Here is a 27,192-nt window from a genome sequence, read left to right as displayed (position 1 = left end):
TGCAAGTGGCAGGTGAGCTCCGTTGGTGCCCCGGCGGTGCCCAATATGCCCATGGCCATGACGGGCGCGGGAGGCTTGCAGTGCAGGCGCAACAGTAAACTAGACTCATTTCTCAAGAGGAACACCGAGCGCGGGGTGTATGAGCGGATCCGCGCCTATGAACCGTGCGTGGTGGTCTCGGAGAGGGTGAACAAGGTGTTCATGCATGTCGTTCTCAGTGATGAGCGTGTGTATCTGGCTGAGTACCCCCCGCGCACCCTCACAACTGCGGTCGATTTCAGACACATCCGAGACATCGAGCTGGTAAGGACTGCCTAGAGAGTTATAATATGTGTTGGGACATAAATACAATGWTGGAATATTGTGTAATGCAAACATCAAAAACTTTAGTGACTTATATGACTTGCCTTTATGCATAATATCTATTTTTATTGGACAAACAACAAAACCATTCTTGTTTGGTCACACACAAATACGCACACGCACACGCACGCACACTCACACACACACACACAGGAGTTATTACTGATTATATACTGAACATACTGTATGTCATTTGACCCGTTCTCTAACTCTTTGTTATCTCTCTGTTTGACCTTTGTATAATTAGTGTCCGGTACTGTCTGCCCTCTCTGCCGCCCCGGGCCATTTCTAAGTATAGTGACAGGACGCTTTGCTGCTGATCCTGTCATGTTAAGCCCTATTTAACTGCTTATGGCAGACACAGTGGCTTTGATAGCCTGACCTATTGATAGCCTGGACAGAGGCAAGCATGATAACCATGAACAGAGGCTGAGGAGACCCGAAGAGACCTCACTACCACACAGCGTGAGGATGAGATCATATCAGACAGCAATGTAGCCTGAGTGGCAGTCTGCTTTGTGTTATTATTCAAACTCCTTGACACTCATTGGGTGAGTTCATTTCGCATTGCCCTGTGCCCAGAGGATGGAGATTACACTTCAGGACCAATGGAAGGGTTTAAAATGATCAAACTCCACCCAGCCGGGCCACGGGGCGACGCAAAATGAACTCGTCCATTGTCATGCCAAATATTTGCATTATAGCACAAACAGACTTGCTAGAGAACATGGGGCCTTAGCTTGAAAACATGTGTGGTGTGTGTTCCTCTTTTTCTTTTATCAAGGAGAGGTGTTTTATTACTACAAAAATGTGTGACTCGTGTGTTAACATGTGGGAGAGAGCAGAAGCACATGGGAATTGGAATAGAATACAATAACAGACAGCCTCTAGGTTATAGGTCAAGGGTTTTTTGCCAGGAGTTTTTCCTCACCACAGCACTTCATCAGAAAAAAACTACTCTGGGYGCTGTACTTTTAGTGACTGTTGGCCCAAAATAAGTGACTGCAGGCACAAAATAAGCTGGAAATGATATAAGCATGGTAAATGAGTGTTACTATACCTGGGTATTATTACATTATGTCACTGGTTTCCAGTTTACCAGTTTTTCCCATCTACAGGCAATGCTGTTTGAATGAGCTCACCCTGCCCCTTTCTCACAGTATAGTCTGCCAGTACAGAAAGGGAGAGAGAGTGTGTACAGTATGTGTGTTTGTGTGTGCGCGAGTGCAATCCCATGTGTTTTTGTGTGTGGGTGTTTCTTTGTGTCTGTGTGTGTGTGTGTGTGTGTGACAGTAGTCAGTAATCAGAGCAAGCTGTTTCCTGTGGCAGAACCAGGAGGAACAAGGCTTCAGCAAGCCAGTGCGGCTGGGAGACTGTCCTACTGTCTCCAGATATTGTTCCCAAATAGTGTCCTCATATATTGTCCCTAGAGACCGTTCACATTCACATAATGATTCAGATTCAGATGTAACCTACTGTCCTCGAATGTCATCACAGCTCCCAAGGATCTTCCAGAAACAAAAATGCTGAAACAAAGTTTTAATGAGTGATCACTTCTCTGATCACTTCTGTCAATGATTCTGCTCCAAATAAGACAGCAGTTCTGGTCCTGCTTTCCAGGTCAATGATCTACCAGAGTTCCTCAGTGGCCGGGACCGGGAGCGCTCGCAGCACATTCGTGTGGTCTACGCCACTGCAAAGCCATCTGGGAAGAAAAATGGTCTGCTCAGAGGAGAACCTCGCGTTCCTCCCGTCCCCTCTCCTCGCCAACACTGGCCCATCTCCCCCTCCACGGAAGGTAAAGAATTTCATGTCTTGAATTTCATATAACAGTACACCTACTGTAATATACTTGGTAATGAGACACAGTACAATATCATACAATTTACTGTATTATACTGTAAAGAAAAAGTCAATGCTACCATAATTGGAATTAATTAATAAATGAATGAATGTATTTTACTGTAGGGTCGTTCCATGTCATTTCAGAAAGCTATTACACCCAGCATCTCAAATTGTTTCCTGCATTATTTTTTTGAAATATAATTTGATTTCTGAGAAATGAACCCTATACACTCGTGGGAATTGGTCTATATGTGTCACGCCCTGACCTTAGTTATCTATGTTTTCTGTATTATTTTGGTTAGGTCAGGGTGTGACAAGGGTGGGTATGCGTGTTTTTGTATTGTCTAGGGTTTTTGTATGTCTAGGGGTGTTTGTAAGTCTAGGCATATTGTAGGTCTATGGTGGCCTGAATTGGTTCCCAATCAGAGACAGCTGTTTATCGTTGTGTCTGATTGGGGATCCTATTTAGGTTGCCATTTTCCATTTTGGTTTTGTGGGTAGTTGTCTATGTTTAGTTGCATGTCAGCACTAGTTGTGCATAGCGTCACGTTAGTTTGTATAAGTATTCTTCGTTTATTAAAATAAGAATATTAAAAGAAGAATGTATTCCAATCCCGCTGCGCCTTGGTCTCTTCACTACGACGGACGTGACAGTATGGATAGGGCTAAATTGTTGAAAGGGAACCGTTTGGAGATAATGGGGAAATGATTGTTATTTTGTTGAGCATAGAGATGAGTCCTAAGTGCATTCAGATGTGTACCGCGGCAAATGTTCTTCACGATAAACAAACATAGAAACAACCCAGGGTATGACATGTCATCTTGTAACTGTACATCCAACATAGYGATCAGAAATGTTGCCATTGTATATGACATTTGGAAATGTGAAGTCCACATTTTGACTCACAGGGGTTTTGGCTTGCTTGTGTGACGTCAAAGCGGTATTTATTATAATCCTCAACGTCTCATCTTTCAAAATACATCGCGTCCTCCTAATTCCCTGCATTTCCCTTGCTCAGACAACAAAACATTTGCAGGGAGGGATAGGGGCAACGTCTTGTCACGCGCRGGGCTCAAGTTCAGRACGTCTGTCAGTCAAAACCCATACATCACTGTGAAGCTCAGAGCCAGAACTCTGACGTCATGTATAGCATGTTCCTGTACAGCCACTACGTTCCAATTTAGACGCTTATTAGTGCCCAAATCTGCCATTTTCAACCAATACAGTATACGGGTACGAGTGTAAAGGACTAAGCTATTGGATTGCACCCAAATTGATCATTTTCATTTAAAGGATTGATATAATATATAATAAATATAGTACCAAACATCTGATTTGGACCAAACTTCTACCTAACAAAGAGTAAGACATGATGAATCCCCTTCCCCAAAAATCTAAAACCCCCCACTGACCCCCCCAACACCAAATCTTCTCAAACAACCAGTAAACAGTATCAGTTCTCTATGTCTGGCTAGTAGTATGGAGCTGCGGCTCAGTGTAATGTTTCTTCATACTATGTATTGTATTCTCAGTGAATTTGTTTGTTTTCCCCTGTTCAGAGAAATTAGTCATTCAGGTTTATCATCATACATCCTGATATTATCAGTGTGAAGATTTCCTCAATGTTTAAGGGATAGAAAATGACATACAGTGCATTCGGAAAGTATTCAGACCCTTCACTTTTACCTGCTTGTTGCATTACAGCCTTATTCTGAAGTTGATTMAATCTTTTTTTTCTTATCAATCTACACACAATAACCCATAATGACAAAGGAAAAACAGGTTTTTAGAAATGTTTGCAAAAAAAGTAATAAAACATAACTGAAATATCACATTTACATAAGTATTCAGACCCTTTATTCAGTACTTTGTTGAAGCAYCTTTGGCAGCGATTACAGCCTCGAGTCTTCTTTGGCMTGCCGCTACAAGCTTGGCACACCTTTATTTGGGGAGTTTCTCCCATTCTTCTCTGCAGATCCTCTCAAGCTCAGTCAGGTTGGATGGGGAGCRTCGCTGCACAGCTATTTTGAGGTCTCTCCAGAGATGTTCGATCGGGTTCAAGTCCAGGCTCTGGCTGGGCCACTCAAGGACATTCAGAGACTTGTCCTGAAGCCACTCCTGCGTTGTCTTGGCTGTGTGCTTAGGGTCGTTGTCCTATTGGAAGGTGAACCTTCGCCCCAGTCCGAGGTCCAGAGCGCTCTGGAGCAGGTTTTCATCAAGGATCTCGCTGTACTTTGCTCAGTTCATCTTTCCCTTGATCCTGACTAATCTCCCAGTACCTGCCGCTGAAAAACATCCCCACAGCATGATGCTGCCACCACCATGCTTCACTGTAGGGATGGTGGCAGGTTTCCTACCAGATATGACACTTGGCCTTCAGGCCAAAGAGTTCAATCTTGGATTCATCAGACCAGAGAATCTTGTTTCTGATGGTCTGAGAGTCCTTTAGGGGCCTTTTAGCAAACTCCAAGTGGGCTGTCATGTGCCTTTTACTGAGGAGTGGCTTCCGTCTGGCCACTCTACCATAAAGGCCTGATTGGTGGAGTGCTGCAGAGATGGTTCTCCTTCTTGAAGGTTCTCCCATCTCCACAGAGGAACTCTGGAGCTCTGTCAGTGACCATCGGGTTCTTGGTCACCTCCCTGACCAAGGCCCTTCTCCTCCTATTGCTTAATTTTGCCGGGAGGCCAGCTAGTCTTGGTCTTTCCAAACTTCGTTCCATTTAGGAATGATGGAGGCCACTGTGTTGTTGGTGACCTTCAATGCTGCAGACATTTTTTGGTACCCTTCCCCAGATCTGTGCCTCGACACAATCCTGTCTCAGAGCTCTACGGCAATTCCTTCGACTTCCTGGCTTGGTTTTTGTGGGACCTTATATAGACAGGTGTGTGCCTTTCCAAATCATGTTCAATCAATTGAATGTACTACAGGTGGACTCCAATCGAGTTGTAGAAACATCTCAAGGATGATCAATGGAAGCAGGATGCACCTGAGCTCAATTTCGAGTTTCTTTTTTCTTTTTTCTTATTTTTTTTTACGAATGTGGTAAAATGTCTAAAAACCTGTTTTAGCTTTGTCATTATGGGGTATCGTGTGTAGATTGATGAGTTTTTTTTTTTTTATTCCATTTTAGAATAAGGCTGAAACATAACAAAATGTGAAAGAAGTCAAGGGGTCTGAACACCTTCCGAATGCACTGTATTGGTTTCCTTACCCTGTAAGCAGTCTATGAACTCTCTCTCTATGAACATGGGGAGAATGTCAATTTGTTTGCTAGCCTCCTCTCCTCCATCCTCTCCTCGCCTCTTTTTGAAAAAGGTCAAAGGTAATCGAGTAGCGGAGGCAAGGAGAGGAAACGTGGAAACAAATGCACTTGTGACTCTCCTTCTCCACTCGCGTGATACAAGGCAAATTATGTTTACAGGGCTGGAATCCCAAAGTAAATGCGTAAAGTGATAAAAACAAATGTATCGAGTTGTGAAGACATTTTATAGATAAAAGGGTAAGTAGCGTATCGTTTTTTAAATGTTTGCATGCTTTTCTCCTTCGAGAAAACAGCTGATTCAAAGGGCGGATTATAAAACACTTCTGCGCTACCTGCCGCGAGGATGCTCTTGTGCATCCTCTGTCGAAGTAAGTTATTGAAGAGAGCCTCCTTTGTTTGCCAACTAACGAATTGACACTCTCCTCGATCACTCGACCACTTACCGGTTTACGTTTTACGGAGGAGAGGAGGACGGAGGAGTCGAGAAGAGGACAGACTATCCCAATTGAGAATCTGTCAAGGTATGACAGCAATCCATGCTTTGGCTTTGTATACCTGGCCGGTGTTTCAAACGCTAACCTTTTAGCATTTGTGGCACAAATCCAATGCAAGTCAATGGTACCTATATTACCATTTTCACACTTCATATCCAAATCATCTATAAGTTACACCATTGATACAGGGCAAAACAGACCAAAAGGACATGGCAATTTAGGTCAATTTATTTGTTTTTTCCATAATTCATTACATGTAAACTTTTCAAATCAAATTTACATAACCTTAAAAAATGAACAATTCAAACAATAAATAATCAATACAACTTAATTTAATCAAATCGCGCAAAACTGAAAGCACAAACCACCGCATTTCACGACAGCAAGGTGACTGGGAATATGGTCGAATACAAACAGTGTAGTTATTCCCTCCGTAAGGCAATCAAACAGGCAAAACGTCAGTACAGAGCCAAGAGTCGCAATTCAATGGCTCAGACACGAGACGTATGTGGCAGGGTCTACAGACAATCAAGGATTACAAAAGGAAAACCAGCCATGTCGCGGACACCTACGTCTTGCTCCCGGACAAGCTAAACACCTTCTTCGCCTGCTTTGAGGATAACACAGTGCCACCGACACGGCCCGCTCCCAAGGACTGTGGGCTCTCCTTCTCCATGGTCGACGAGAGTAACACATTTAAGTGTGTTAACCCTCGCAAGGCTGTCCGCCCGGACGGCATCCCTAGACGCGTCCTCAAAGCTTGCGCAGACCATCTGGCTGGAGTGTTTATGTTTCCGTTTATGTCCCCACTTGCTTCAAGATATCCACCATTGTTCCTGTACCCAAGAAAGCATAGGTACCTTGACTAAATGACTATTGCCCCGTAGCACTCACTTCTGTCATCATGAAGTGTTTTGAGAGGCTGGTTAAGAATCATATCACCTCTACCTCACCTGACACCATAGACCCACTACAATAAACGTCCTGCCTCCATCCACAGATTACGAAATTGCCATCACACTGCACACTGCCCTATCCCATCTGGACAAGAGGAAAACCTATGTAAGAATGCTGTTTATTGACTATAGGTCAACCTTCAACACCGTAGTACCCTCCAAGCTCATCATTAAGCTCGGGGCCCTGGGTGTGAACCCCATCCTGTGCAACTGGGTCCTGGACTTCCTAATGGGCCGCCCCCAGGTGGTGAAGGTAGGAAACAACACCTCCACTACGCTGATCCTCAACACAGGTGCCCCACAAGGGTGCATGCTCAGCCCCCTCCTGTACTCCCTGTTCACGCATGACTGCGTGGCCTCGTCCGCCTCCAACTCAGTAACAATCAGTCTGTCAATTTGTCCGCCAGTCAGTCAGTCAGTCAGTCATGGTTGGTCTGGTGGAGTGGTTGACGGTGTGTTTGTGTCTTTGCGTTGGGGGAGGGGAAGGGGTGGGTTCTGAACTGGCAGTTGCTGGATGAAAGTGGCAGTTGTGGTTGGTCGGTGCTGTGTCCAGGGTTGGTGCTGAGATTGGGAAAACCTGGGTTGGTGTTGTGTCTAGTGCTGTGGACCTGGTAGAAACAGGAACTGGCGCTGGGTTGGGATCTGTAGAGGGAAGGAAAGACAACGTGAGGAGCAAGCATACACACAAGGGATCCCTAGACCCAAAGGTCAACTTTAAGGTTTAAGGTAATTTGATTTGGTWATTCCAAAAATCATTACAGTTTAAAATGTTCAACAAGTTAAAATTCAATCCATCATTAATAAAACATTCCAAATAGTAAACATTTCAAACAATAAGTTATCAATTCAAATTAGGCAAAAAAACACATGGTCATCCAATCAAACACAAACAAAAGCAATCAATTAATTAAAAAAATTATCAATATATGTCAGTCTATTCAGTCAGTCACAATGTGTCTTTGTGTTGGCGGAGGGGAAGGGCTGGCAGTTACTGAAAGGAATTGGCAGTTGTGGTTGTTCGGTGCTATGTCCAGAATTGGTGCTGGAGTTGTGGCTTGGACTGGGTAAACCTGGGTTGGTACTTCTGTTGGGGACGGGACTGGAAGTTGTGCTGGGTCCGGGACTGGAGGCCAAGGGTAGGTGCTGGGTCTGGTGCGGGGGACCAGAATTATACAGGAACCGGGAACTATGTCCATAGGCCTGGGCTGGTGTTGGAGCAGGAGCGATGCGGCGGCAAGGCTGGACGCTGGAAGACAGAGGTAGCAAACAGGGCCCAGACCCACAGCTGTCTGGGGAAAAGCCTTTTGTTCGGTCTGTGTTGTCAGGGCCATGATGAGTTATTGGGGGGGAGGTCCAGGTTTGGTGTTGGCTATATCATTGCAGATTTGTATGAGAGCCTCTTGCAGGTCATTTGTGTTGGGTGGTTCTTGGCTCTTCACTGGTCTTAACATGCCTCCCCACTGACTTCCTGGTGAAACCCTGTACTGTCTTGGTGGTGGAATGGGTGATGCTGGGAGGGGTGAAGGCGGTTCGGAGGGTCCGAGGGGGGGAGGTGGTGTGATGAGTGGTCTGGGGTGTTGAGTTTGCTGGCGTCGGGGTTTAGGTTCTGGAGTGGTCTTTTGGTCTGGTCTCTTGTTGTTCTGTTGTTTATCTGGTCTTTTCCGTTTGGTAATTTTTGTCCAGTTTGGGTCGTTGTCATCCTCTAAGAACTGGAGTTGTGTGGTGAGGGGCTCTTCCGGTTGTATGACCTCTCTCGAAACCGGCTTCACTTTGACCAGGGGTTTGGCGGGGATGGAGGTGGCAAGGAAGGGATTCATTGGGGGTGCAACGTTAGAAGTACCTTTAGGGATGGGGGCTGTTTCTGGCACGTCTTGGGTGGTGACAGGGATGGGAGCTGTTTCTGACACGTCTTGGGTGGTTGGTTGGGCGGTCTTTGTGGAAAGGTCTGGGTCTTCGTTGCTGTTGTCTGATGGAGGGGGTGGGGGGGTTGGTGGGTTTGCGATTTGGTTGGTGGCATTGGCCCTTGGTAGGTTAACCAAACGTGTATGGCATAGTCCTGAATGCATTCATTGTGAAACTGTACTGTAACTACCTTGGATGTATTGTTGAAGAGGGGGTATAATCTGAGTTTGATAAAAAGGGCTGTATCTTTGCAGTTTCTGAATTTTGACCAAAACTGTTCTAGTAACTGGGGCTCTTGAAACTGGCTTCAAATGATTCTTGTGGCCCTGTGATTTCACCAGGCAGTTCAGGTCAGACGGCACAATGCCCATACCTCTCTGGAGAACTGGCCTGCTGAATTTCAGCCAGGTCATGGTTTTTGGTCTGGCGGTTGTTGTTGCTGCTCCTGCACTCTACTCGCCTCAAGGCCTGCAGTCCGTCATCTCCACCCCAGGCAGCTGGTCCGTTGCTCATTCTGGATACTGGGGGGGGGGGGGTTCTGGGTGGTCCGTGGACTCAGGTCGGGCCGTGGTCAAGCCACTGTTACCCTTCCGTCTTCTCCAGTCCTTCAGGCATTTCCGCTGGACCTGAAAGGCAGCACCAAGCCACTGTTACTGCCTCCTGGTCCGTCCAAAGAAAAGGATAGAAAAGGCCTCCCAAGTGGTGCAGCTGTCACTACAGACCCGGGTTCGATCCCAGGCTGTGTCGCAGCCGGCTGCGACTGGGAGACCCATGAGGCAGCACACAATTGGCCCAGCATTGTCTAGGTTGGGGGGGGGTTGGCCGGCCGTGATGTCCTTGTTCCATCGTGCTCTAGCTACTCGTTATGGCGGGCCAGGCGCATGAACGCTGACTTCGGTCACCAGTTGTACGATGAATGTAAAAAGAAGGGGCACTAACTTCTTATAGCTGCAATCCCGGTAACGGGATCGATATGACAAAAACAAAAAAAGTGCAGGGCGCCAAATTCAAAAAACAGAAATCTCATAATTAAAATTCCTCAGACATTCATGTGTCTTATATCATTTTAAAGGTAATCTTGTTGTTAATCCCACCAAAGTGTCCGATTTCAAATAGGCTTTTCAGCGAAAGCACTACAAACGATTATGTTAGGTCACCACAACACCACAACCGCTGTGTCAGATTTCAATAAAACTTTACAGAACAATAAACCATGCAATAATCTGAGACGGAGCTCAGAACAATAGCCAAATTAGCCGCCATGTTGGACTCAACAGAAACCAGAAAATACATGATAAATGATTCCTTACCTTTGATTAATTCATCATAATGCAGTCCTAGGAATCCCAGGTCCACAATAAATGCTTGATTTGTTCTTTAATGTCCGTTATTTATGTCAAATTAGCTACTTTACACATGTTTGACAAACCCAAAGCGCGTCCACTACCGTCCACTATAACGTGACGAAATGTCCAAAAGTTCCGTTAGTCAGTAGAAACATGTCAAACGATGTACTGAATCAATCTTTAGAATGTTGTTAACATACATCTTGAATAATGTTCCAACCGGAGAATTTCATCGACTTCAGTTGACCGATGGAACGGAGCTGACTCTCACGTGAACGCGCGTGTTCGATGCGTGATCACCTCCTGCCAGAGCTCACTAATTCCTGTCTCCTTCGGCCCCCCTTCACATTAGATTTATCAGACAAAGTTCTATTGACTGTTGACATCTAGTGGAAGCCGTAGGAAGTGAAAACTCATCAATATCTTTCTGTGATTTCAATGAGAGCTTGGTTGAAAATTGGCACCCCCAGAAAAAATACAAACAGGATGTGGAACTTCTCAGGTTTTTGCCTGCCATGTGAGTTCTGTTATACTCACAGACATAATTCAAACAGTTTTAGAAACATCAGAGTGTTTTCTATCCAATATGAATAATAATATGCATATATTAGCAACTGGGAATGAGGAGCAGGCTGTTTAATATGGGCACCTCTTTGCACCTTTCATCCAAGCTACTCAATACTGCCCCTTCAGCCATAAGAAGATAACCACATAACGGTTAAATTGATACAGCATTCTCGCTCATGGGTGCAACAAATGTAGCCTCTTACAAGGCACGCCTCAAAATATGTTAATGAGCCAGAAACAACAATACCATGCACCTGCTAGTGGTCAAAAGGTTTTTGGAACTCTAAAGATACGGTACTGTATTCTGTGGGGTGGAATACAGCAATTATTTCCCCGCAATGCACCATCATTTGTATGCTGCAGTAAAACAATTCTGAGTGTTTGACTGATGCTAATAGCCCAAATTACCGTATAAATTACAGTTTTTCATTACATTGCTCTGTCTGTCATACTCCAGCCTATCTGCACCGTCAAATCCTCACATCCCTCTGCTGTAAGCTTCTTAAAAACTGTTGAGGATAGGGGGTGCTGTTTTCACTTTTGGGGAAAATCGTTCAAARTTTAAACGGCCTCGTACTCAATTCTTGCTCGTACAATATGCATATTATTATTACTATTGGATAGAAAACACTCTCTAGTTTCTAAAACCGTTTGAATTTTGTCTGTGGGTCAAACACAACTCATTTGGCAGCACACTTTGTGACCAGGAAGTGGAAAGTCTGAAATTGATGCTGTGTTCAAGTCGCTGCCTATAAATGGGCATGATACGTATGACTATACGTGCACGTCATACACCTTCCCCTGGATGTCAAGAGGAAGTGAGAGGAAAAAGGAGTTGATTATCTCTGTCTGACGTTGAATGAGCCCTCTTGGAACAACGTGTCCCCCATTTTCTGTTGTCTGCAAGGCGCGTGGGGGGACCTGCTATTGCCTACTGGAAACCTGTCGTTATGGGCGAATATGAGCTCCGGCTTTGAATTTATTTGATACATGTTACAATATCATCCTAAAGTATGTTTTTTCAATATAGTTTCATTAGATTATTGAAATTTATTCAGGACGTTAGGCGTGTTGCGTTGTTTGACTTTGTTGACGTTGGAGAGCTTAGCGCCGCATGGCCAGTGTGCTTGCTAATTCAAGAGGGAAAAAGAACGTTCTGAATCCCAAACAAAGACGGTTCTGACAAAGACCCATTGTACAACATTCTAGATAGAAGATCAGCAAAAGGGAACCATTTTGTATGCTATTTCATATATCTGTCGAACTGTGTAATAGTAGCTGCGCTCAGTTTTGTTATTCCCTTATGTGATAAACATTTACTGGAGACAGGAGATCAAGTTGAGACATAGACGAGGTGATTTTGTATAATAAGCAGTTTATTCACACGTAAAGATATCTTTGAAATCGTGCAGCACGGCCCCGTTCTGTCTGACTCGTATGGAATCGTCGGAAAAGAGACCTCTAAACATTTTGTGCTGATTAATATATGCCAACAAATAAAGTAGTTGATCTTGTAAGCTCGCCTTCCGATTGGTCGATCCTGGTCGTGGGTAGTCCTGTCCGGCCTGATGTCGACGTTCCATTGGCTCTTAACATAGTTCTTGTCTTAGAGTCTCAACCTCGAGCAGAATGCATGTGCGTTTGTTTTAGCAGGGGCCTGTTCATGGGGGAGGGGAGTGTGTGTGGGTCTGTGGTTATTATAAAGGCGTACGAAGTGTGGTATAGAGGGGAGGGTGCATGTTGTGTCAAGTATAGCTTGTGTGTAGAAGTTGTTAAAACAAGTTGCCAGTATCTATTACAATTTCTTACACTTACCATAACTAAGTCTTATGTCGTAATGAAGATATTTTTAGAATTCTAACACTGCGATTGCATTAAGAACTAATGGATCTATCGTTTCCTATACAACATGTATTTTTTGTCATGTTTAAATACTCATTTGGTCAGAATAGGTGAGAGTCTAAATAGAAATATCTGCACATTCTGGGAAAAAGATGCTACGTTATGCTACGTTGTATAACCACGGATTTCAGCTCTAAATACGACATTTTCGAACAAAACATAAGTGTATTATAACCTGATGTTACAGGACTGTCATCTGAGGAAGGTTTATGAAGGTTAGTGAAATTTAATATCTTTGCTGGTTTATTCGCTAACGCTAACGCTGCCTATTGCTATCGCTAACGTGCCTTGATGAATGAATGCGGTTGTGTGGTAGGCTATTGTAGTAAGCTAATATAATGCTATATTTGTTTTTCGCTGTAAAGCACTTAGAAAATCTGAAATATTGGCTGTATTCACAAGATCTGTCACGATCGTGTGGAGGAGAGACGGACCAAAACGCAGCATGTGGAAATAAACATCTTCTTTTATTTTACTACGAAGATGACATGAAACGAAACACTATTACAAAACTATACAAAAACAACAAAACGACCGTGACGCTATAAACGTAGTGCACACACACAGGCTACAAACGTTCAACATAGACAATTCCCCACAACCAGCTAAAGCCTATGGTTGCCTTAAATATGGCTCCCAATCAGAGACAACAATAACCAGCTGTCTCTAATTGAGACCCAATTCAGCAACCATAGACTTTCCTAGATACCTACACTCAACCATAGACACAGCTAGACTACTATACTAAACATAAACCCAACTACTCTAATAAACCCCTAAACCTTACAACCACCCTAGACACTACAAAAACCACATACATTCCCCATGTCACACCCTGACCTAACCAAAATAATTAAGAAAACAAAGAATACTAAGGCCAGGGAGTGACAAATCTTTGTCTTTAAATTGCTATACACCATGTATTTCAGAAATGTTTTATGATGAGTATTTCGGTATGTCACTTGGGTGTCTGTAATTATTCTGGCTGCTTTCGGTGCAATTCTGATTGTACCCGCAATGTAAACTATGATTTATACCTGAAATATGCACATTTTTTCGAACAAAACATAGATTTATTGTATAACATGTTATAAGACTGTCATCTGATTAAGTGTTTCTTTGTTTCTTTGGTTTGTTCTAGGTTAGTTTGGTTGATTTTGATTTGCTACCTTGTGCTGTGAAAAATGTCTTGTGCTTTTCTTATTTGTTGGTGAGCTAACATAAATATATATTGTGTTTTCCCTGTAAAACATTTAAAAAATCGGACATGTTGGCTGGATTCACAAGATGTTATCTCATAGCTTATTGACTTTTAATGGTGAAAGTTAAATATTTCTAAAAAAATATTTTTTGAATTTCACGCTCTGCCTTTTCAGTGGAATGTGGGAGGAGTTCCGCTAGCGGAACGGGGGGCGAGACAGGTTAAACCCTATAGCATTGACGTACCGTATGTTTGCTAACATAGAGGTAGTCTCTCTCTCCCTGCCATGCATCCACCTGCCCTACAGCCAACTGCCTTCTGCCCTGACCTGGGTTAGGCTGCCTTTGGCTGGATTGGGCTGCATGTGCCAGGGGCTTACCTGTGTAAGGGTTAGGGGTTTACGTATCAGTGAAAGTGTGATGCTTAGGCACACACACACACACACACACACACATAACACACACACACACACACACGCGCAGGCAGAAGAGCATGACTTCATCAGGCTAACTCTCATTGCAAGGAATCTTTCGGCTTAGGTTTTGTGAGAACTTTACACAAAATCCTCTCACACACAAGAAGCTATCTGGCACCTTGTAAAGGAATTCACATTATCCTCTCTGACACGTCACTGTCACTTGGGCAACATTCCCAAAGCCTGTTCTCTCCAAAGACATGAGAAATTCCTTCTCCACACACCCTCTCTCCCCCTCCATCTTTCTTTCTCTCCTCTTTCCCTCTCTCTTTTTCTCTCTGCCTCCTCTCTTTTTTYCTCTCTGTTTCCTCTCTCTTTCTCAGCTTCCATCTGCCTTCCTCTTTCTTTTTCAGTCTACCTTCCTCTCTCTCTCATTCTGCCCATTCGACAACTGTTTACCAGTTAGGTATACATTACCGGGTCTCGTCAATGTTAGGGCTTCCAATTACATAGAGTGATCTCGTAAACCTCTCTACATCCTTCTCCCCTCTCTCTGTCCCTCTCACTCTCCCCCTACTCTGTCTGTCTCCCCATCTCTCTCTGTCTCTCTCAAGGTGTTGGTGGTACTCTCCTGTCGACCCGCTCAGAACCCCCAGATAGAGACGGGTGGAACGTCTCCCCTGTCCCCACGAGGTGAGACCTGCTGTCCATTCCCATTCAACAGCCATGACGCTCTTCAGCCCCATTCAGTCCCAGTCAGTCCCCTGCCTTACGGTCCCCTTTGAAAAGGTCTTATCTCTGTCTTCCAGGCTGACGCTGGCTAGAGAGCTTTTTCTGCATTATACAGAGAGATCCCATTATCCTACTGTTACAGGAGACATTCAGACTGTCAATCCAACACAGGTCAGGCCATGGAACATCATGAGACAGACTGCAGGCCTGACTATGGTTCTGTGGTTTCACAGACAGTCTGGTTTATTTACTGTCTAAGCCTTTCTTAGTGGTAGCATGTGACATGGGTACATGAGCTGCAGCACCGCGGCCAACACAGATAGTCAGAGAGACGCCTTGTGTGTTTGCGTAGGCAGGTGGGGCTGTGTTGAGCCATAGGCAACTTGGCAACAGCGGTATGTACCGATATGAATTACAATACTATCTACACCCCTTACTGTAACTTTTTCCACATTTTGTTGTGTTACAGTCTGAATTTTAAATGGATTAAATTGAAATGTTGTGTCACTGATCTAGACACAATACCCCATAGTGTCAGAGTGGAATTGTATTTTCATATTTGTTTACAAATTAATAAAAAATGAAAAGCTGAAATGTCTTGAGTCAATAAGTATTCAACCCCTTTGTTATGGCAAGCCAAAATAAGTTCAGGTGTAAAAATTTGCTTAACAGGTCACATCGTAGTTGCATGGACTATAGTGGTTAGTGGTTAGGGTGATTTTTGAATGACTACCCCATCTCTGTACATACATACAATTATCTGTAAGATCCCTCAGTCGAGAAGTGAATTTCAAGCACATATTCAACCACAAAGACCAGAGAGGTTTTCTAATGCCTTGCAAAGAAGGGCACCTATTGGTAGATGGGTGGAAAAAAAGAAGCAGACACTGAATATCCCTTTGAGCAATTACGCTTTGGATGGTGTAACAATACACCTAGTCACTACAAAGATACAGGCGTCCTTACTAACTCAGTTGCCGGAGAGGAAGGAAACCGCTCAGGGATTTCACCATGAGGCCAATGGTGACTTTAAAACAGTTACAGTGGAGTAACTACAACAACATTGTAGTTACTCCACAATACTAACCTAAATGACTGAGTGAAAAGAAGGAAGCCTGTACAGAATAAAAATATTCCAAAACATGCATCCTGTTTGCAATGAGGCACTATAGTAACACTGCAAAAAAACTTGCAAAGAAATTAACTTTTTGTCCTGAATAGAAAGCGTTATGTTTGGGGAAAACACAACACATCACTGAGTGCCACTCTAAATGTTTTTCAGCATGTTGTGGCTGCATCATGTTATGGGTATGCTTGTCATYGGCAAGAACTAGCAAGTTTTTTTAACAAAAATAAATGGAATAGAGCTAAGCACAGTCAAAATCCTAGAGAAAAACCTGGTTCAGTCTGCTTTCCAACAGACACTGGGAAACAGATTTGCTTTTCAGCAGGACAATAACTTAAAATACAAGGCCAAATATACACTGGAGTTGCTTACCAAGACAACATTGAATGTTTCTGAGTTAGCTAGTTACAGTTTTAACTTAAATCGGCTTAACAATCCATGGTAAGACTTAAAAATGCCTGTCTAGCAATGATCAACAATCAACTTGACAGAGCTTAAAGAATTTACAAAAGAATAGTGGGCAAATATCTTACAATCCCGGTATGTCATTCATGCTCTTAGAGACTTACCAAAAAACACTCACATCTGTAATCATTGCCAAAGGTGATTCTAACATGTATTGACTCAGGGGGTTGAATACTTATCTAATCATATAATTGTATTGTGTTTTGATCATTGACAAAAAAAGTGACAATTAAATCTATTTTAATCCCACTTTGTAACATAACTAAATGTGTAAAAAGTYGAAGGGTGTGAATACCTTCTTAAGGCACTGTAAGGTTCTGTGGTTGGCCTGCTGCCATTCTCTTTGTGGATGGGTGTGTCTCTGTATGTAGCACCGGTTGCTTAGAAACTGGATCAATATTTCGAGATTGTTATGCTGCCAATTTAGCAGCAGCTGCCTGTTGCCTTACAATCAGGAGAAGTTAATAATAATTAGAATTAAAGTCACTTTACATGGAGAGGTAATCAGCAAGTGAAAAAAAGAAGCAACAAAGTCCCACATTAAAATAAGTAAGTATATAAAAGTAGACTAAACATAAGAACAGACTAACCAGGGAAAACACTAAACATGATAACATACTAACCAGGGAAAACACTAAACATGATAACAGACTAATCTGGGAAAACACTAAACATGATAACAGACTAAYCWGGGAAAACACTAAACATGATAACAGACTAATCTGGGAAAACACTAAACATGATGACAGACTAATCTGGGAAAACACTAAACATGATAACAGACTAATCTGGGAAAACACTAAACATGATAACAGACTAACCAGGGAAGTGAACTAGACGGATAAAAACAAAGACACCAGTGAATCCGAGTAAGTCTGTGTGACGAAGCGTGTCTTATCTGTTTCAGATATGCTCTCTGACATTCCCCTCTCTCTTTCTCTCTCTCTCTCTCGTATCCTTGCCGAAGGACAAAAGCTGTGTTTTACAGGGATGGTTGATGGTATTAGGTCATCCTCTCAGGTCTGTCCTGACTCTCAATGCGGGGGAATGTAAAGGGGCTTGGAGAGAGGGAGCATAGGGAGCAGAGAGGGAGGTGGAGGTTTTGAAGGAGTTAGAGCAGGGATAGAGGCCAGGTTGGTCCTGCAGGGTGTAATGTGAGTGTGGCTGCTAAGAGAAGGCAGGTTACTTCAGGCTCTCCAGGCTGCTTGCTACAGGCTGCTGGGTGGGGTGCTCAGGCTGGTCATGTGGCTCATGACTGTTTAATGTGCACCAGAGTAATGAGTTTTTACACATGCGCAACAATTTAGGTCAGACGTGCATAGCACAAAATACGTCACATTCAGGTACAGATACACATTTAAAGGCCAGCATTCATAACATACAGTACAGACGCATACTGTATACACAAATAGAGACATAATATAAACTATATCAACATTCAGCACAGCCACACACACATCCAGTGATTCTCAAATCAAATCACATTTTATTGGTCACATGCGCTGAATACAACAGGTGTAGACTTTGCTGTGAAATGCTTACTTACGAGCCCATTCCCGTGTGTGTGTGTGTGTGTGTGTGTGTGTGTGTGTGTGCGTGTGTGTGTGCCTATAATTCACATAACAGACAAGCAGATCCTAACTGCTTAGAAACGGGAGGAAGTAGGTGAGGTACTCTGACGTCATTCACCCGTTGCTAGGGTACTAAAAACCCCATTACTGCAGTAAAACACCTACTAAAACGTGCTCTTAGTCTGACCAGTGTGTTTCTGTTCATTTATGTGTGTGTGTGTCCATGCACATGTGAGTGCTCTCTCCCTGTCCTGGATCCACAGAGGACAACCAGAACCAGTGTGCATGTGGAATGGTCTTTCATGTGTCTTAACCAGCTCAGTGCATAAACATCTTCCTGTCTCCATCTAACTCTGGGAAGGTCTCTCTCTCTCTCTCTCTCTCTCTCTCTCTCTCTGTCACACACACTGTCCCCTGGGAGGTCATTAACACACACACCCATCCGCTGAGCTGTGAGACAGTCTGAACAGTGTCAGGAATCATCAGAAGATGTAACAGCCATGAAGGAGCTGCTGTCAGCACGATACAACACACAGCAGTTGGCACAAGCTTCATGTAGTCAAGTCAATATACTGTACACTGAGACTGTGCTCCGCCAGGAGTTATAAAGTCTATATAGACTATTGGTAGTATGTCAAGTTAAAGGCAAGGAAGTCTTAGTAGACTATGTGCGTCAGTACACATGATGCCCCAAACCTACTCTGTAAAACATTTCCTGTAAAATGTACAGTAACTTACTGGCAGCTATTGGCCAGCCAGTAAGTTACTGTAATTCATTTCACAGTACAGCTACTGTAATACATTTTACGGTACCAAACATGTTACTGTAATCTAATTTACAGTATATTACTGGAATTACCCATGCAGTGATATATTACCCAGTGTTCTTTGCAGATTTTCATTTTGGTTATTTAGTGGGCGCTCTTGTCCTTATAAAAGTACGTTTCAACCAAGGTTGATAAAAAATATATACATATATATATACATATCACAGTCATAGCAAGTAAAGAAAATCTGTAATCGTTACTGAAAATGTTGTTGTAGTTAAGGATACATTGGTCTTCAAAATAATTTTTATTACAACAAGACATCTCATGATATATCTCTGACTATCTCTGGATAGCGCCAATATATTACTGACATATTCATGGTAACTTTATGCCAGAGCAATGAAACAGAGTACAATACAGTAAAAGTGACTATTAAACTGTTAGAATTTTTTTTCTATAATATTTGACTGTAACTACAAGGGATTAGAGCAAGCAGGTTGGCTGTAGGCGTTTGCATATTACAGCATATTAATGAATATTATCTGTTATATCACTTTCACTTCTAGAGGCCTAAACAAAGGCTTCCAAACTGGCTGTTATTACAGGGAAAAACAGATCGAATGGACATGGATAAATAGTCAAACATTATAAGGTAAAAGGCCAGCTACCAATTTGATCTGTTCCCTATATACATTTCATTGTGAGGGAACTACTACCACATATCAGTTAAATCGGTACAAGACTCTCGATAAGAGGTGCAACAAATACAGCCACTTACAAGGCATGCCTAAAATATGCTAATGAGCCACCATATTTTCCCACAATGCTCCATAATTTACAGTATGCTGCAGTAGATATATAGCAAAACAGCAATACAGTAGTATAGTGTTGAATTGTATTGAAAATATAATCAGAAATGGCTAATAGTGACTATTGAATCATATAATTATTAAAGCATATCAAGTGATATTTTATGTTTTCCATCACTTGCACTTTAGGCCTTAACAAAGCCTTCTAAACTGACAGTGACTACATGGCAAAACAGACCGAAAGGACATTTATAGCCACTCAACCATTAAAGATTTGAGACTGGCTGCCACTCTGATGTGTCCCTTAAATGTAATTGTGAGGGAACCACCACCACATATCACTTAAATTGGTACAGCACTCTCACTAACAGGTGCAACAAACATAGCCTTTTACAGTAATAGTCTCAAAATATGTTAATGCATACAAACTAGTGTTCAAAAGGTTTTTGGCACTCCAGAAACGCAGTACGGTATTGTATTCTGAATTATAGTAAATTACTGGCAGCAATTTGCCAGTAAATTACTGCTGAGTTTCAGGACAACGTTTGTAGAACTCCTTTTAAAGCACAGTATATTACTGTATTCTGTGGAGGTATAGCATTCTCACTCACGGGCGCAACAAATATAGCCTCTCACAAGACATGCCTTAAAATATGTTAATGAGCCAGAGACTCTTTCACCGCCCACAACATTTTCACACCATAATGATTACTTTAAAACACATTTACGGTATTTTACTGTGCATTCGACAGTATATTACTGTTGAAATTACAGAAAGGTCTTACAGTGTTCTGTAAAACAAATTTACTGTATTTTACTGTGCGTTCTACGATAATCTACTGTATTTAGTTTATACAGTATCACACTGTTGATTAATACTGTAAGTTACTGATGAAGTTACAAAAACAGCTAACCCTGTATTGTAGCACTGAGACAAAGGAACTAAATACAGATGCATTGCAGAAAATGTAAAGCGTGTAGTGTATTTAGAGTTTCAAATAAGCTCCTGAAATCCTTCCGAGTGGCGCAGCGGTCTAAGGCACTGCATCATAGTGCTTGAGGCGTCACTACAGACCCAGGTTCGATCCCAGGCTGTGTCACAACCGGCCGTGACCAGTAGTCCCATGGGGCGGGGCACAGTTGTCCGGGTTAGGGGAGGGTCTGGCTGGGGGTGCTTTACTTGGCTCATTGTGCTCTAGCGACTCCTTGTGGCGGGCTGGGCTCCTGCAGGCTGACTTCAGTTGAAGACACATTGGTGCGGCTGGCTTCCGGGTTAAGCGGGCGGGTGTTAACAAGCGTGATAAGGCAGGTCATGTTTCAGAGGACACATGACTCAACCTTTGTYTCTYCCGAGCACGTTGGGGAGTTGCAGCAATGAGTGAGGAACGCAATTGGGGAGAAAAAGGGGGTAAAATACAACAAAAAAGGCTCCTGAAGTTTGTAATTTCCATTTTGAAATGTCAGACTTGATTTTCCCTTACGAAAAGGTATTAACCCCTACAAAAATGTCCATTCATTATAAAACGCATAATAATGAAAATGTCCTGTTGTTGCAGGATTATTTACCTGCTGTAGCAAACTGGCTCAAATTAAGATCCTACATCTGTATAGACACAGGCTCTTTAAATAATTGGGTTTTCCTCTAAGGATCATGACAGTAAATCTGCACATGGAAAGATATCCACATGGAAAGATACCCTCCTCTAGCTCTTCCTCAGTGGGGATTTCGAGGAGAGTTGAAGGAAAGAGAGGAGAAGGGAGGGAGAAGAGAGAGAAGAAGTGAACGGCCGACAGAAAGAGAGAGAAAGGCTTACTGAGTGAGTGACCTTGTCAAGGTTCCAGATCAGGATCAGGTAGCTGTTTCTCTGTGCCAGGGGAATATCCTCCCTCTTCACTACCCTCTCAATCTGCCCCCTGGTGGGCTAACACAGCATGACCTTGCTGTCCTGCCACGGGCCACGAGACGTTACCAAAGTACAACTTACTCTGAGTTGTGTAATGTGGCTCAAATTGTGTGTGTGTGTTTGACTAGGTAAGGTGTGTGGGTGTGTTTCTGACAAAGTCACACTGACTGTACCATCCCTCTGTCTCCCCAGTAGGAACAGGGTGGAGGGGGAGGAGGAGGAGGAGGAGGAGGAGGAAGAGGTACTCCGGCTGAAGACCACACGCTCAGCCTCCTGCCCTAACCCTGAAACACTTGGTCAGAGACAGGGTCTAAGACTGACCTTGCCTCGCCCTCTACCCAATCCAGTTTCCCCAGCCCTCTCCCTCCACTCTCCCTCTTTCTCTCCCTCCCCCCCAGGTGACCGGACCCAGATGCCCCCGGAGGCCCCTTTGGTGCCCAGGAGGAGAGGCTCGGTGCTGGCTCGCCTGCTGAARAGAGATAGGGTGGTCAGAGAGAGGGATGGAGAGAAAGATGAAGAGGAGGGAGGAGAGAGAGAGGCAGAGCTGCATCTGTACGCTGTGTCGCCTACGTCTCGGATCTACCTGCACCTGCAAAGCTCCTGGAACAGTTACATTATAGTGAGTCGTTCACTGTGTGTATGTGTGTGTGTGTGTGTGTGTTATAATGTTGTAATAACGTGTGTGTATGTTGATGTTTTTCCTCCAGAGGTCAACGTTGCTGTTGGACCCCCTCTACAGGAGGAGATGCAATGTCATGTTGAGCACTTCCCCACAGAAACAAGCCCCCATTAGGTACTTTCAAATACTGTTCCCCTATCAGATGCTGTTGTTATTCCCATCAGGGTCATGTTCAGTTGACACCAAACGTAAGAAAACTGATCAAAATGGGGAGGTACCACCTGAACGTGTCCAATAAGAAATGCTTGTTTCGCTGCCCTGCTACTGTTCCCTAGTTGATAGTTTCCCCCATCAGATACTGTTCCAACATGTTGTTCCATGGCCACTCCCTCCCCTGTCGGTGTGTAGTTGGGAGCGCACAGCCCACCTGTTCCGCCAGCTGAGTGGTGAGTTGCTTCAGGAGGGCATCAGTCTGGAGAGCCTCTATCTGCTCCTCCAAGAGCTCCGCACCGCAGCACACCGCAGCATCACCCTCAGGAAACTCTTCTGGAGGGTGAGATCACATGGATCTCTCTCTGTGTGTGTGTGTGTGTGTGTGTTTGTTTCTGTGTCTGTGTGTGTCCTGTCTCTTATACACATCTAGATGTGTATAAGAGACAGGTGTGTGTGTGTGTTTGTTTGTGTGTCCAGTGTGTGTGTGTGTGTGTGTGTGTGTGTGTGTGTGTGTGTGTGTGTGTGTGTGTGTGTGTGTGTGTGTGTGTGTGTGTGTTAGTCCAATGACATGTTTCCATTCCTGGTGCCGATGCTGGAAGACTCCCTCCGGAGCTGTCAGAGGCCGGAGACCAACACAGCAGACAGCCTGCTGTGAGTGACACTGTGTGTGTGTGTGTGCACAAAGCTGACAGACTATTTTGAGTGACTACAGTGATCCTTGGTTAACACCAGGTTAAGACTACCTCTTATCTTTTATAACATCACCACCATCACTTGAACAGGTTCAGTAGAGTGCCTCTGTGAAACACCTGAGTGTGGATTAACTAAGGAACCCCGCTGGGTTTTCTTTGGGGGTTTTAAGCAGCTTTGTCTTTATGCAACTAGATTATGGGTTTAATGTGGATCTCTGTGGCACTTCTACACTGTCACGTAGGTCAGGTTAGGTCTCACTAGCCCCCTCCACTGGTCAAGAATATAATGGTTAAACTCCATCAAACCTGTTCTCAAAATGGGTTTATCTCTGACCCTAGCCCTCTTTGTCTCCTGTGTCCAGGCTGTGTACTCTGATCGCTCAGACCCTGGCCTTGATGTTCAGAGAGACAGAGATCGAGCCGGCTCGCCTCAACATGCTTACAGCCAAGCAGTGAGTCCACACACACCCATTCTCTCCCCTTCCTTTATTCCTTCCTTCCCTCTCTCTCTCCCTCACTCCCTCCCTCTCTCTCTCCCTTGATATCACAGAAGTGTAGCTAACAGGAGAGTGTGTTGTCCCTGTCTGCAGAGGTGCCCTGACAGCTAGGCTGTTACTAGCGTTGGTGTGTAACCCCGAGCTCCAGAGCCAGACACAGGGATCGAGGAGAGTCTCCCCCGACTCAAGACAGGGCTCGCCGCCACATACAGAGGTGAGTGTGGACCCTGGATATAATTGGTCGGACATTAACATTTTGTGTGGTTGTGTATAAGTTTTTTATGACTTGTGTAATAGGAATTTCCAATAGAGAAGAGCAGTAAAGTCAATGCTGGTTTATTACTAGTTGCAACAGGGAAACACCTCCAGCCCAGAAGCAGAGAAAATGTCTAACTTGTCATCACTGACAAGGCCCTAGTATCCTATTCAGCAGACAACAGTCCTGTAAACATCAGCCCGAGAGGCTTGCAAGAAGTCAAAACAAAAAGGCAGTGACTTTGCCAGCTGCTACAGAATCACACAGTGTTCATCAGAATGTCACTGATACCACGCCACAGTGTGTAATCCGCGTCCTCGGCCCTTGAACATTCAGTCTGGTGTCTAACACTATCAACAGATGAGAGAACAATCCATAACATTCACGTCTAGTGACCATCAACCCACAGTCTTGCACAAACAGAACACTGGAAATCCTGTGTGTTACAGAAAGGGAACATATATAAATAGGCTATAAATAGGCTATATAAATCACGCCGCATGAAATATGAACTTTATTAATCTCAAATATTCCCATCACAACTTGTCTATCAGCTGCAGGGCCTGTTAGAGGAGTACCTGGATGCAGGGTGCTCTCTGCTGTTTGAACTGGTGGTGCTCTGTCAGGAGGTGAGTGGCCTTCACAGCAGGCAATGGAAAGAAACTCCCACACCCTAAGCATGCTAATATACTGTATACCAGTATACATATTAACTGTACAGTATGTAGCCTAATGAAGAACTCTGTTTCTGCAGGTCAGCCGAACTCCATCCCCAGAGCATTTTCTGACTGTAGGCTGGATCCTGAGAATACTGCAGCCTCATCCCTCTTTAGTAAGCCTCTACTTATTTGAATGAATGTTACACTTCAATTATATGATACCTTGTCTGATGAGTTGAATCTCCCTCTGTCAACCTGTCTCATGGTCGGTGTCCCCCTGTATCTCTCTATTTATCTCCACAGCTGTCGTTCGTGGGGTACCAGGCTCGGCAGGTGGTAGTGGTCCTGTCTGGGTCCCAGGCCCCGCTCAGCCCAGCCCAGGCTGTTTTGTTGTTCCAGCGCTGTAGGGTTCTGCTTGCCTGCCTGAAGTACAGTTCTCACCTGGGCCAGCACCTCCGCACGGAGTACAGAGAGGAGTTCAGGTGAGAGGTAGAATCAGTCAAACATGGTTCCAGTTCCTCTACCTTAGAATTGTTTGTTCCATTTGTGGTCTGTAGATGGCAGTATGTATGTGTGTGTGTGTGTGTATATATATATACACATACACACACATACATATATATATACAGCGCCGTGAAAAAGTATTGGCCCCTTTCTGATTTTCTCTAATTTTGCATATTTTTGATACGGAATGTTATCAGATCTTCAACCTAAACCTACTATGAAATAAAGGGAACCTGCGTTTACAAATAACAACAAAAATGTATACTTATTTTGTTTATTTAATTAACAAAGTTATCCAACACCCAATTCCCCTGTGTGAAAAAGTTATTTCCCTCTTACACTCAATAACTGCAATGACTGCAACCAAATGCTTCCTGTAGCTGTTCATCAGTCTCGCATTGTCGTGGAGGAGTTTTGGCCCACTTTTGCATGCAAAACTGTTTTAACTCAGTGACATTTGTGGATTTTCAAGCGTGGACTGGTCGTTTCAAGTCTCGCCACAACATCTCAATTGGGATTGGGTCTGGACATTCCACAACTTAAAATATGTTGTTTTTTATGCATTTTCATGACTTGATTGTATGTTTTGGATCTTTGTCCTGCTGCATAACCTACAGTAGCTGCGCTTCAGGTTCAGCTCACAGACGGACGGCCTGACATTCTCCTGTAGAATTCTCTGATACAGAGCAGAATTCATGGTTCCTTCTATTAAGGCAAGTCCTCCAGGTCCTGAGGCAGCAAAACATCCCCAAACCATCACACTACCACCACCATTCTTGACTGTTGGTACGAGGTTCTTACTGTGGAATGCAGTGTTTGGTGTTCACCAGACATAATGGGACCCAGGTCTTCAAAAATGTTGACTCAAGTTTGCCAAAAAGCCCTTGGAAGCACCTGGATGATCATCAAGACGCTAGGAAGATGTTCTATGGACAGACGAGTCAAAAGTATAACTTATACTTGTATATATACTGCACTGTTCAGCTCAAGGGTAATGGTATTGCATGTACTGTATACATTGTACTGCACTGTCCAGCTTAAGGGTAATGGTATTGCATATACTGTATACATTGTACTGCACTGTCCAGCTTAAGGGTAATGGNTTGTACTGCACTGTCCAGCTTAAGGGTAATGGTATTGCATATACTGTATACATTGTACTGCACTGTCCAGCTTAAGGGTAATGGTATTGCATATATCTTACATCTTTTATGGTATTCTCTTGCAGGTATTATGTGAAGCTGCCTTGTGTGGAGGCGAAGTTGCCCCCCGACTACCCTATCAGCCAGCCTGCTCTACGCCTCGTCTCTCAACTGCTGGGACTCATCATACAGAAGTCCTGACCACATACACTACATGAATTTCCTTGATTCATAGACAGAAGTACTTATTGTCATATGTTTTTAGAAGTATACTGTATATCAGGGTTTCTTAAACTATGGGTCGGGACCCAAAGTGGGCCCTGTGCATGTGAGATGTGGGTAGTGAGATATGAGAATACAGCTACAATCACATTTCTTCTTAATTTGGCTCATTGGAGGACGATTTGGGTCACAGAGGATGGTCAATTGGACATATACTCTATCAAACTCTCTCACAGACATAGGGACAGGACCTTGCTCTGGGAAGGTGTGCCTTTGTCTGAGTGGTGTGTGCTTTCTGAAGGACCTTAGAAGTTTCCCTTTACACTTTACACCCTTTACACCTCTCTCCAACACATGGCCTTGTTCTCAGGTTAACTGTCATGTAATGGCAGTCAGAATGGTCAGATTGGTTGTAATAAAATGAATGAATGTAATCAAGGTACTGCACATCTCACTTTCTAGGATATTCAGCTTACACTAGAAATTAATAAAAATGCCACTTGTTGAGTAAAAGGCATGTTCCAAAGATGTACCTTATTACTGTAGTAAATTATATAGGCCTACTGATTTGTAAGACCCTGTGTTCAGTATTTACTTAGACACATTATCTATTTGTTTTAATTCAGAATTGTATGCATTTATTTAGATTTGATTGTATATCATCATCTGAGTACTCTGTGAGCGAAGGATTGTAACCAAAGGTTTTCTAGAACTCAACCTTGTTAAATGGCCTAAAATAAAGATACTTCCCAGCTC

At 43.6% G+C, this 27,192-nt stretch overlaps 1 protein-coding gene across 1 annotated transcript; it reads left to right on the top strand.

Annotated features, from left to right (window-relative positions):
- lg24h12orf56 (linkage group 24 C12orf56 homolog) lies at nucleotides 1–27,192 on the top strand. The gene is made up of 13 exons (XM_070434765.1): nucleotides 1–303; nucleotides 1,984–2,161; nucleotides 14,870–14,948; nucleotides 21,834–22,251; nucleotides 22,340–22,425; nucleotides 22,660–22,804; nucleotides 23,024–23,115; nucleotides 23,519–23,608; nucleotides 23,747–23,867; nucleotides 24,464–24,538; nucleotides 24,664–24,741; nucleotides 24,872–25,050; nucleotides 26,301–27,192. The coding sequence occupies exons 1-13, from the start codon at nucleotides 46–48 to the stop codon at nucleotides 26,413–26,415; spliced, it is 1,914 nt and encodes a 637-aa protein (XP_070290866.1). The 5' UTR covers nucleotides 1–45; the 3' UTR covers nucleotides 26,416–27,192.

This window comes from Salvelinus sp. IW2-2015, linkage group LG24 (genome assembly GCF_002910315.2).
Source record: "Salvelinus sp. IW2-2015 linkage group LG24, ASM291031v2, whole genome shotgun sequence".
NCBI classification, from domain to species: Eukaryota; Metazoa; Chordata; class Actinopteri; order Salmoniformes; family Salmonidae; genus Salvelinus; species Salvelinus sp. IW2-2015.
The sequence above is the reverse complement of the archived record's forward strand: the minus strand, read 5'-3'. Positions and strand labels throughout refer to the sequence as shown.